At 34.8% G+C, this 12,191-nt stretch overlaps 3 protein-coding genes across 3 annotated transcripts; all 3 read right to left on the bottom strand.

Moving 5' to 3' along the window:
- Nucleotides 1–117: 117 nt before the first annotated feature.
- On the bottom strand, nucleotides 118–1,062 carry LOC109534026 (farnesol dehydrogenase). Its single transcript, XM_019899574.2, has one exon. It carries the CDS (start codon nucleotides 969–971, stop codon nucleotides 195–197), a length of 777 nt encoding a protein of 258 aa, XP_019755133.1. The 5' UTR covers nucleotides 972–1,062; the 3' UTR covers nucleotides 118–194.
- A 1,788-nt stretch (nucleotides 1,063–2,850) lies between these two features.
- LOC109534635 (farnesol dehydrogenase-like) lies at nucleotides 2,851–4,099 on the bottom strand. The gene has a single exon (XM_048670805.1). The coding sequence runs from the start codon at nucleotides 3,705–3,707 to the stop codon at nucleotides 2,943–2,945; it is 765 nt and encodes a 254-aa protein (XP_048526762.1). The 5' UTR covers nucleotides 3,708–4,099; the 3' UTR covers nucleotides 2,851–2,942.
- Nucleotides 4,100–9,108: 5,009 nt separating this feature from the next.
- LOC109534027 (farnesol dehydrogenase) lies at nucleotides 9,109–10,299 on the bottom strand. The gene has a single exon (XM_019899575.2). The coding sequence runs from the start codon at nucleotides 9,967–9,969 to the stop codon at nucleotides 9,205–9,207; it is 765 nt and encodes a 254-aa protein (XP_019755134.2). The 5' UTR covers nucleotides 9,970–10,299; the 3' UTR covers nucleotides 9,109–9,204.
- Between the last annotated feature and the right edge of the window lie 1,892 nt (nucleotides 10,300–12,191).

The raw sequence follows: 12,191 nt of genomic DNA, 5'->3' as shown, positions 1-12,191 counted from the left end.
CACCGAGAATAAATGTCAACAACAGAATCAGTTAATTTAATTGATTGCTATTTTCAATTTTCATTCAATTTATCAGGTATCAATCTAAAAGTATTTACTAATAAAACGAAATAAGTCTTAAACTTCATCAATAAAAGCATATTTATTATTTTTCAGTAGGAGCAATCCATTTAAATACTATTTCATGTTCCATTTTACACAGGACTTCCTTGCAACATTACGGTCAGTTCTTTAACATTTACATGCTCTGGAGTTGATAAGACATATAAAGCTGCATCGGCAATATCCCGAGCGTGCAAACCCTTCACTGTAATTTTCTCCCAACTATTACTTCCAGACACTTCAGTAAATGCTACTTTGACAATATCTGTTTCCACATACCCCGGACTGAGGCTGGTAATTTTAATTGGCAACTTTTCCCTGTTGATTTCCAACCTAACCGATTCAGTTAAAGCAGTAACAGCAAATTTAGAAGCTGGATAAAACCCTGCGTTAGGGAAATCAAGAACTGTATGCCCAGCAGTACTATTAATGTTGATAATATGCCCTTTGATGTTATGGGCTTTCATGCTTGCAACAGCTTCTCTTATCCCAGTGGCTACAGCCATTACGTTGGTGTCTATCACAGCTTTCCACTTTTCGATGTCACCATCAATTATACCAGACACCTTGAGAACGCCAGCATTATTGATTAAAATACTAATTGGACCAAGTTCCGTGGTAATTTTCTTGAATGTCCGCAATATCTCGTCTTGCTTAGTTAGATCACATTGATATGCGTGCAAAACTCCTCTCTCACCAAGCAGCTTTTTGGCATGTTCGCGAACGCTTTCTGCTCTTCTTGCAACTCCAGCAACCATAACACCATTTCTCACTAAAAGCTTTGCAATAGCTTCTCCAATTCCTGCAGAAGCACCGGTCACAACGGCAACTTTACCAACAAATCGTCCCAATGAAATGGAATAAGACATATTTTCGCAATGCTTAGCTGATAAATGCTCTACGATTCACGATAGTCGCGAATGACTGTTAGTGATATCAGTTATGACTTGCTGTATTATTAAATTTGATGACTAGTTATGTTACACTCTTGAAATAAATCGTGTTAACTATTTTCGATAAACACCATGGACCATTCTCGGAAATATTCAAGTAACTGTGTGAAACTAGATTTCAAAGCTTTCTGAAGATTTATTTTTCAGTCATAGTTTTAGTTTCTTTCAGAACATATATCAGAGTCATTTTGCTAGAGTTTACTAGATGGACGTGAACATTTTTAAATTATGTAAAGAAAATTTCGTAGACTAACTGTTGAATGTGCATTATTATTCAAAAATTATCAAATTTTAAAATGCATTTTTAGAAGAGACATTGTAAATCGTGCAGCGATCGTGTAGATATTCGCTTATTGAGGAATTGCCTCTAGTATAAAGCAGTTTAGTATCGAAAAAGTGCAGTTATAATGGTGCGTGCATCTAGACCTAACGAGCCTAGCCCGAGCCGAGCCTGATCCGTAGCAAATTCGTTTCATACTTCGTCAAAACATCGCCAAAAAATCGATCTTCTGTCGGTGTTTTGAAAAATAATAATTAAAAAATAATACAGATTCGTCCAGAAACGCGTACTAGATCAAACTTATATTTGTTTAAACGAAGATATCATTTTTTAAATTTTTTTATTATTTATTCACGATAAATTTTCAGTAGATTTCATACAATATATCGTATACATAAAATCAACTAATGGCAAGCTAGAAACAATTAAATATCGGCTTTCTACTGAAACTTAGTAAAGTTAATAAAAAAATGTAAGTCTAGAATTTATTGATGTAGTTGTTCATGGTTTTAAAAGGCAAATTAAATCATATAAATCAACTGTGAATGGAATGATGAATAGGATTAAAGAAATACACAGAAATGTTAAAATTAATGAAACAAATTAATGAAATTGAGAAATAAGAAGAAATTTACAAAATATGGAAATTGAATCACAGTGGAGTTACTTAGCTATAGTTAAGCAAACACACATTTATGAATTCAACATTAAATTTATAATCCTTCGAAAAACTCTAATCAACTATTTGCCAGTATCATAAATGGGCAATTTTATTTCTTTTGCTAACATATCAGGTGCAATTAGTAGTTGTTAAATTAATCTCTTGGAAACGGCACGAGATAACAACCTGGTTTGTCTTCGGATCCCAGTGGAAAAAATGGACTTCCCTTTTGTCGGAAAGTTCGAATTTTTGAAATCCAAATATATTTTTTCATATTTGAATGTTTTTAGCATTTTATACTGACAGCATAATATACAAAGAATGGGATTTTGCTTCGTCAAATACCAGTATATGTAAGTTTGGTTTTTAGTTTGAGATTCAATTTAAGCCGTTGATTGTCGGAAACTTTTAATCAATACGATTAATATTATATGTGGAAAACAGTGCGTTGTTCAAAAAAAAGTACGGATAACTTGTCTCATACAAATTCATAAATAAATTTACTCTCGTTTAAGGAAAATTAGTACCGCATTATTTTTTATTTAAAATTCTTCAGAGGCTATTTGGAATTCGTTGTATCAGAAAAATATTGTGGGCTTTAAAATAAAAAAAGATTCGGATGTCATTTTTGGCTCGGTTTAAAATTGCATTTACCAAAAACTGATATTTTAGATTTGGTCAGATTTAGTTTTAAGCCCACAATGTATTCAAAATGACATGGTCTATATTCTTTAGAATGGAACACATCGGCTCACCTAACACCCTGTATAGTTCGGACGACAAAGTTATTATAAACTTTTCACATTTATCAATGTTGAAGTTAAACAGTTTTAACCATTATCAATGAAAAACAATTTTTATCGCTTATTAATTTTATTGAAAAAATACCTGCAGTACTTGGTAGGATATTCATAAATGCTTTATATAAACTTGATTTCTTACAATCCTACAAAAAGTTTCCTTGCCTCACCACAGTGAGTTGTGTAACATTTACACGTTCAGGAGTATTTACGACATATAAAACTGCATTAGCGATATCGATAACATCCAAACCCTTCGCTGTAATGGCGCTCCACGTTTCATCTTTAGCAAATTCACCGTATGCTAATGCAACAATGTCTGTTTCCACATAGCCTGGACTAACATTGGTTATTTTAATCGGCAACTTTTCTCGGTTAATTTCTAATCGAACGGTTTCAGTTAACGCTCTAAGGCCAAATTTGGTTGAAGGATAGAAGCCAAACTTTGGATAGTCGGGAACGATGTGACCAGCCATACTATTAATGTTGATAAGGTGTCCTTTGATGCTATTTGCTTTCATGCTTGCAACAGCTTCCCTTATGCAAATTGCTGCAGCCATTAAATTGGTGTCCACCACAGCCTGCCATTTTTCGATGTCGCCCTCGATAATACCAGACATTTTGAGAGCTCCAGCATTGTTGATCAAAATACTAATTGGACCAAGCTCTGTATTAATTTTCTTGAATGCTGCCAATATATCATCTTTTTTAGTCAGATCACATTGATATCCATGAAGACTTCCTTTCTCACCAGCCAGTTCTTGCGCATGTTGACAAACGTGTTCAACTCTTCTTGCAATTCCTGCAACGATAGCACCATTTTTCACTAAAAGCTCTGCTATGGCTTTGCCAATTCCTGCAGACGCGCCAGTCACAATTGCAATTTTACCCACAAGTGTTGTCGAAGACATTTTTCGTACACACAATCAACAGTTATATTAAACAGAATTTAATGCAATATTATGCGGTGAAGGTGAGCAAATACTTGCATTTATACGCACATCCAATGACATCATTTTTTTCTAATCATGATAATTTATTAAAAAGCTTCAATGCCATTTAAAAATAAGTAACAGATTCTATTCTCGGTAAATGTTGGCTGATTCTCGAAAATTATTTAATATGCTGCATTAAAATTGACTTACTTAATTGATGTGGTTTTCGAGGCTCTCATTTGGGGACATTTCTTGCAAAATAAATCCCAGGTTAAAGCATTGTTTAAGTGTTTGGCCATTTCTGCAAGGAGAAATCTGCTATATCGGTTCTTATGTGTTGTCCGGAAAACATGTTTATCTACTGGTTCGTTGAATGTTGTTCGGTTTTAGTCAAAAATAATGTTACGACTATTATCAAATAGATAATTTACCAGGAGATTGAAAACGTGCTTATGTGCTTCCACAGGACCTTCATATAAAATAGCTATAATTTACTTTCCGGTTCAGAGATAGTTTGCTTGGTTCGAAAAAATCGAATACTAAAAACGTTTCAACGTGAAGGGGATGTGGGTTAATAAATACACCTTTTACTTGTTAACTAACAAAACTCGGCACTTAAATACCTTTGATATTTTTCTGTTTTTTCTTCGTTGCCTTTAGACTCCTGGACATCGAACCTTTGAAATCAATTTTTTGAAACCATTCGAAGTTAGAACGATGCTATCGTCAAATCTCAGAGGCCCAGATATGATCTGTCGACTTTAAGACGTGTTTTTTCACATCGTAACTGTTTAAATCTTTCAATGCCAGGGCAAAAAACTTCGGGAATACAGGGTCTCCTTGGAGAACACCACGTTGAACTGGGATTCGGCTCGTTTCAAGGTTATCATCTATTTTAAAATCGAGATGAATTTCTCTATATATTTTCCAAACTCTTTGAGCATCGTTAGCCTACTCTGGCACGGTCCATATATCTTAAAATAGACCATGTTGCGATCGAGTCGAACCCTTTGGTGAAGTCTCTAAATGTACGATGTAGGCGTATATTTCATACTTAAAACTCTTTTCAGAACGCCAAGGTTTTATGGCACAAAAGTTTTATACAAACAACTTAACATATTTGACATAAATTCTATATATCGGGTGTCAATTTGAAAACTTCCCACCCTTAATATCTTTCATCCAGTTAAAAATATGAAAAATAGGAAACCCGTCAATTTTATTTGTAAGGAGGACACTTTAAATTTATATTTTTAGCCTCCTTTTGTTTCAACCCCTTAGGATGAGTAGATGTCACCCTGGTCAAGTGGGAGATCGTTTTAAAGAGCGTTCAATTCTCTTTACATTAGTTACTATTTTAAACTTATGGGGCGATAGTTTTCTATTTTTGCAATATCCCCTTTTTTCACAGAATAATTACTGCATTGTGGCACTCATCAGGATTTTTCCAGTGAAATTGAATAGGACATTTTGTGATTTAAGACTGATATGGATGTTTTACTATGGGACATATGAACACTCATCATTCTACTTGAATAGATAGTGTTTATCTATCATGAATTGCTTTTGCGCATTCATTTTGCATTTCAATAACAAATAAATGACGTGGGTGGCTGCTATCAAAACCGGTGGATTATTCTCGGAAATTATGCAACTCACTAAGGGAAAATCAGTAGAAAATAAATGCTAGTAACATCTCTTAAGAATCATTTGATAATCACTGTTTAGCTTTGCTTAAGTCGCATAATCGTTACTTATTACTATAAAACCTGCTTAAATGTACTTGACAGTCCTGGGAATTACAACAGGAACTTGAGTTCTTAAGCAACATTAAATGAAATTCGTCCGGAGCCGGTGAATTTCATTTTTTCTTGAATGTTTAATTATTTAACTCAAGTTATGTGATGAAGAGTAAAAATGGTTGGTGTGCGGAAGGCTATATATAAAAGCGGAGCTGTTTAACAATAATATTTGTCGTCGTTTTGCTATAATTTTTGCCAAATTGTGAAATTTTTCAATGCATTATTTTGATACATACGCTGCTACATGTCTAGCCCTCTTCCATAGTCGATTACTTCATATTAGCGAACAATTTGTATTTTGGTAAATTTTAGCAAAAATATTTTTTTATGCTTGTCGCAGTAGTATGGTTTTTATCTGGGCCATAAATTCCTCTACAATAAGTTTTGCTTTTGATAATAAAACGAACAAAATAAACACCATATAGAAAAATTTAACTCCCAATTTGACCATAATAAAATCACTTATGATATTATTTTTACTTCAAGAGAAAGTGCTCATTATTTGCTACCTGTTAAAAATATTTTCTTGACGAAGCTCAACCTAAATAGTTAAAAGAAAAATAGCCTGATAGGTAGTAATACTAAAAATGAGGAGAAGGCTAGGTAGAGGCAGAAGTTTTTTTTGGACTTTGAGCTAAAATCGGGTTTTGCTCAAGTTGGTCAAAGAATGGCGGGGAGTGTGGAGCTTTCGGAATTTTTGGATTTTTTTTATTGATATCAAGTGTGAAATTCGATGGAATGAACTGGAAAATTACATGACGTACTGGCAAAAAAATGGATTGGATGGAAATGGGAGAATACCGAAGTTGGAAATTATTGATGATTATGGCAATACGATGGAGATGGGCGCAGTTATGCGAACATTTTGTTGAAGTAAACTGCTCAACAAAATCAATGTTACAGAGCTACATTTGGCCTAACTTTGGAACTAAATAAATTGTGATTGGTGGGAGTGATTCGATTTCTGATTGAAACTTTCTCTGATTAACTTCTTTTTATATCAATCTGTGTTCCTTGAAAAAAAAATTGTGATTTAGATAAAGTACTGATCAGAAAATGGAACAATGTCCACTTGCTCAAAGTTTGGCATGCTCCCAGTTTAATAAAAAAATGTGTTTTCCATTTGAAAGGCCTTATATCTCGAAACATTTTTTGAATGTTGCGCCTGTCTCTTTTAATAACAGTGATAAAAAAATCAACTTTTTATTTATTTGTGATCCCATTTTTGTTCTTAGACTGATTTTTAGAATACAGAACTCATGTTGAACCTAAAACTTTATAGTCGACTTAAGATAAAAATTCAATATGCAGGCTTGCATTAAAAGTGATCCAAATAAGAACTGCCTCCAAAGTCTCGGCTGCTGGTAGATAGATCTTCAGTTAAAACGAACTTTACTTTCAAACAATCCACAATTCAATTCAATTGCATATTCATGCAACTCTCAACATCAATTTTTTGTCTTCACTCGACTATAATATTTCTAAAAATTTATCCAATAGGAAAAATTTTATCCCTGTAGACCCAGAAAGCTGACTTTTTGGGCTCACCCTGTAAGTAAAAGAGATACGCAAAAAAACGCTTTCTTCAAAATAGAAATAATAACAATACATTTTTTGTGCAACTGGGAGCATGCCGAATTTTCAGAAATTTTGCAATACTTTATTTTCCACCCTGTAGAAACTTGATCTGCAGCACGAAATTTTTCCAAAATCACTTACGGACCAAAAAGGAATAGGACTAGAAAACTTCCAATATAAGTTGCTAATAATAGGGTTAAAAGAAGTTGAAAAAAGATATTTAAGTTCAGAAGTTTATTAGTCTGTGATTGATTATTGCTCGTATTTAAGATGGAAGGATGAAGAGAAAAAGCAAAAGGAAGAAAAATTGTCAAGCAGATAAAATCAGTTCCTTGGTATGGGTATAATTATGGCGTTCTATCTTACTATCTTTGAGATTTTGCTGTTTTTGGTATACTTGTTTAGGTGTTTCAATTGGATGTTGAGCTTTTCAGCAGGTAAAAGTTTCAGTATTTAACTTTTTTTGCTCTTTTCCATGATGTGTGTTAGTACTTCGTCATATTTTTGTTACATGATTTATATGAAGTTATATTTTGGATGTTTGCATTTGTTTAGAGCTGCACGGTGATGTAGTTTTATTGCCTTGTTTAAGTGTCTTTACTGCCTTGTTTGAGTACCCTGTTGTTTATCAGTGCGAGATTCTGGACTTTTGGCCCTACTTGACTGGGGTATTGTTGTTTTGAAGTTTTTTTTTACTCCTACTCTTCAAGCAAGCTTGAATCAAGAAATGAAAATCACGGAATGGCCTCGAAAGCTTATGTCTATTTATTGATGTCGTAGTTCAAGATGTTTTCCATTTTCCTGAATACATTATCTACATATTCGTTTGTTTTTCCATTTAAAACTTATATTTCTGTGTTTAGTATTTTCTTAGGTAGTAAGTTTTATTCAAAATTTTTAGCAGAAATAGAGAAATAAAAAGAAATCTAAAAATATGTAAATTAAAGTAAAGCTCTCACAGTGGAGTGATTGGAGTTACTTTGATAGAGTTCAGCGAACACACATTTTTGAATTCTTACATTCCACCTTAAATTTGTAATCTTTTGATAGCTTATAATCGAGCGTTTGTTCGTATCATAAATGGGCACTTTTAATTATTTTTGTCATCATATCAATTACAATGGGTATTTTGAAAATTAATCTTTCACAAACGGTACGAGAAAACAACTTGTTTTTACTTCGGCTTTCAGTGGAAGAATTGGTATTTCTTTTTGTTACCTCAAAGTTTTATTGATTGCCCAGGTGTATCTTCAAATAATCAAAGCTCGAATATTTCATATCCAACCGCATATTTCTATAAAATCAATAAAATATGTATTCAAGAACATGGAAGTAATGTAGGAACCTCTACTTTAAATTTTTTAAATTAAAGTTGATTTTATTTAGGTTTGAATGAAGTTGAATGAAATGAAGTCAAATTCCAGTAAATCTGAGTTTAGTTTTTAGTTGTAATATTTTGTATCCACTGAATGTTCCAACAAGCGATAATTTTATGTTTATATTTAACCGCCTCCAGGTTTTTTAGATGCCATTAAAGCCTTTGATTGTTGAAAACCTTTGACCCGTAAAATTAATATTTTATGTGCAAAAGAGTGCGTTGTTCAAAACAATGTACGGAGATCTTGTCTCATACAAATTCATAAATAAATTCACTTCCGTTTAAGAGAAATTAGTACCGCATTATTTTTTATTTAAAATTCTTCAGAGGCTATTTGGAATATGGTGTACCAGAAAAATATTGTGGGTTTAAAAATTAAAAAGATTCTAATATAATTTTCGGCTCGGTTTAAAATTGCATTTACCAAAAACTGATATTTTAGACTTGGTCAGTTTTAGGTTCCCCCACAATATAATCAAAGCGACTTGGTCTATATTCTTTAGAATGGAACACATCGGCTCACCAAACACCCTGTATAGTTTAGACTACGAAGACATAAACTCTTCACATTTATCAATGTTAAAGTTAAACAGTTTTAACCGTTATCAATGAAAAACAATTTTTATCGGTTTTTAATTTTATTGAAAAAATACCTACAGTAATTGGTGGCATATTCATAAATGCTTTATATAAACTTAATTTCAAGTCTCCAACCCTACACTGCATTTCCTTGTCTCACCACAGTGAGTTCTGTAACATTTACATGTTCAGGAGTATTCAAGACATATAAAACTGCATTAGCGATGTCGATAACATCCAAACCCTTCGCTGTCCTGGCGCTCCACGTTTCATCTTTAGCAAATTCACCGTATGCTAATTTAACAATATCTGTTTCCACATAGCCTGGACTAACATTGGTTATTTTAATCGGCAACTTTTCTCGGTTAATTTCCAATCGAACGGTTTCAGTTAACGCTCTAAGGGCAAATTTGGAGGAAGGATAGAAGCCAAACTTTGGATAGTCGAGAACGATGTGACCAGCCGTACTATTAATGTTGATAAGGTGTCCCTTGATGCTATTTGCTTTCATGCTTGCAACAGCTTCCCTTATGCAAATTGCTGCAGCCATTAAATTGGTGTCCACCACAGCCTGCCATTTTTCGATGTCGCCCTCGATAATACCAGACATTTTGAGAGCTCCAGCATTGTTGATCAAAATACTAATTGGACCAAGCTCTGTATTAATTTTCTTGAATGCTGCCAATATATCATCTTTTTTAGTCAGATCACATTGATATCCATGAAGACTTCCTTTCTCACCAGCCAGTTCTTGCGCATGTTGACAAACGTGTTCAACTCTTCTTGCAATTCCTGCAACGATAGCACCATTTTTCACTAAAAGCTCTGCTATGGCTTTGCCAATTCCTGCAGACGCGCCAGTCACAATTGCAATTTTACCGACAATAGTTGTCGAAGACATTTTTCGTACACACAATCAACAGTTATATTAAACAGAATTTAATGCACTATTATGAGGTGCGGATGAGCAAATACTTGCTTTTATACGCACATGCAATTACATAATTTTCTTATAATCAGGATAATTAACTAAAAAGCTTCAATGCCGGCCGATTCTCGAAAAATATTGAATGTGCTGAATTAAAATTGACTTACTTAATTGATGTGGTTTTCGAGATTCTCATTTTGGGACATTTCTTGCAAAATAAATCCTAGGTTAAAGCATTGTTGAAGTGTTTGGACATTTCTGCAAGGATAAATTTGCTACATATGTTCTTATGTGTTGTCCGGAAAACGTGTTCATCTACTGGTTCATTAATGTTGTTCGGTTTTAGTCAAAAATAATGTTACGCCTATTTTCAAATAGATAACCACTTATCTGATTTGATGAGAATTTACCAGGATATTGGAAACGTGCTGTGTGCTTATACATGATCTTCATATAAAATAGCTATAATTTACTTTCCCGTTCAGAGATAGTTTGCTTGGTTCGAAAGAATCGAATATTAAAAGCGTTTCAAAGTGAGGAGGATGTGGGTTAATAAATACACATTTTACTTGTTAACTAACAAAACCTTACTTAACCTTACAAAACCAAACTTAAATACCTTCGATAGTTTTCTTCTTCTTCTTCGTTGCCTTTAGGATATGGACTCATGGACATCAGACCTTTGAAATAAATTTTCTGGAACCACTCGATATTAGAACGAAGTTATCGGCAAATCTCAGAGGACCAGATATGATCCATCGACTTTGAGACGTGTTCTTTCACATCGTAACTATTTAAATCTTTGAATGCCAGGGTAAAAAACTTCGGGAATACAGGATCTCCTTGGGGAACACCACGTGGAACTGGGATTCGGCTCGTTTCAAGGTTATCATCTATTTTAAAATCCAGAAGAATTTCGGTATATATTTTACAAACTCTTTGAGTATCGTGAGCCTACTTTGGCTCGGTCCATATATCTTGAAAAGGACCATGTTGCGATCGAGTCGAACCCTTTGTTGAAGTCTCTAAATGTACGATGTAGAGGTATATTTCATACTTAAAACTCTTTTCAGAACGAAAAGGTTTTATGGCACAAAAATTTTATACAAAGAACTTAACATATTTGACATATCAGACTATGAAGAATTTCACGGCCGGTCAAATCACATATAGAAATGTTTTTCGGGCTTTGAAGCCGTGGTGCATGGGAATTTCTTCCTGACGCTTCGACCACAACTGCGGTGGACATTATCAAAGGCGATGAGGCAGTGGGCGAAGTCATCTCCCGTGCTTTCCGACTAAGACTGCTTCAACTACTTGCTTTTGAACATATTTATTTCAGACAAGTTTTACAATACTTCTTACTGCTACTTATTCTACGGATCCTTAATGCTAACATATTGTGATTTTAAGTGACATCGTATGCCTTATTCTAACCTAAACCTAATCCTAACCTAACACATCCTCTAATGCTTCCTAAGTTAACTTAAAGTTAACCCATGGTCCTCGTTGTGGTGCAGGAACTGATCATCGCTGGTGGTCCACGTCTGCTTCTTAGACTGTGTCCGCGGGGAGAGGTCTGCGGTCACAATTGAACTTCTTGGTGCGGCAAACCCTGACGGATCCTATCCAGCAACCCTGACGTTAGGTTCCGAATATAGTCCAGCAGGTCCTCTGTATCCAGGTCTCTTCGCAGGGCGGTGTTTCTGACGAAGTATGGGGCCTTTGTCACTATCCTCAGTATTTTATTCTGAAATACTGCCAGTTTCTGCTTTTGCGAGGTGCTGGCTATGGACCACGCAGGAGATCCATAGGTCAGCACCGGGTGTATCATTTGCTTGTAAACTGTGGCCTTAGTTCGTAGGCAGAGTTTACCTGACAGCAGAGAATAGCAGGCATGAAGCAGGAATCTTGCCTTGGCGATGGTGTTTGCCATTTGGTTGTGCCATACTAGACGCATGTCATATGTAAGTCCAAGATAGGTTATCTTGGACCCCCATGGTAACCGCTGTCCTGCAATCTTTAGCACGCCTTTGGGTGGATCCATTTTCCAGTCTCTGCTCCATTTCACGACTTTGTTGAGCTGTCCCTGCAGTTTGGCTTGGATGGCAGGACCCTTCCCGACGGTAGTGAAGGCTACATCGTCAGCGTAGATGTAGCCTTCTGTGTTCTTGTTGATTGGAAGGTCCGCCATG

This window comes from Dendroctonus ponderosae, unplaced genomic scaffold (genome assembly GCF_020466585.1).
Source record: "Dendroctonus ponderosae isolate FM_Combo_2020 unplaced genomic scaffold, Dpon_F_20191213v2 Dpon_F_20191213_1, whole genome shotgun sequence".
Lineage (NCBI taxonomy): Eukaryota > Metazoa > Arthropoda > Insecta > Coleoptera > Curculionidae > Dendroctonus > Dendroctonus ponderosae.
Note: the sequence above shows the minus strand (reverse complement) of the source record. Positions and strands in the feature narration are given on the sequence as shown.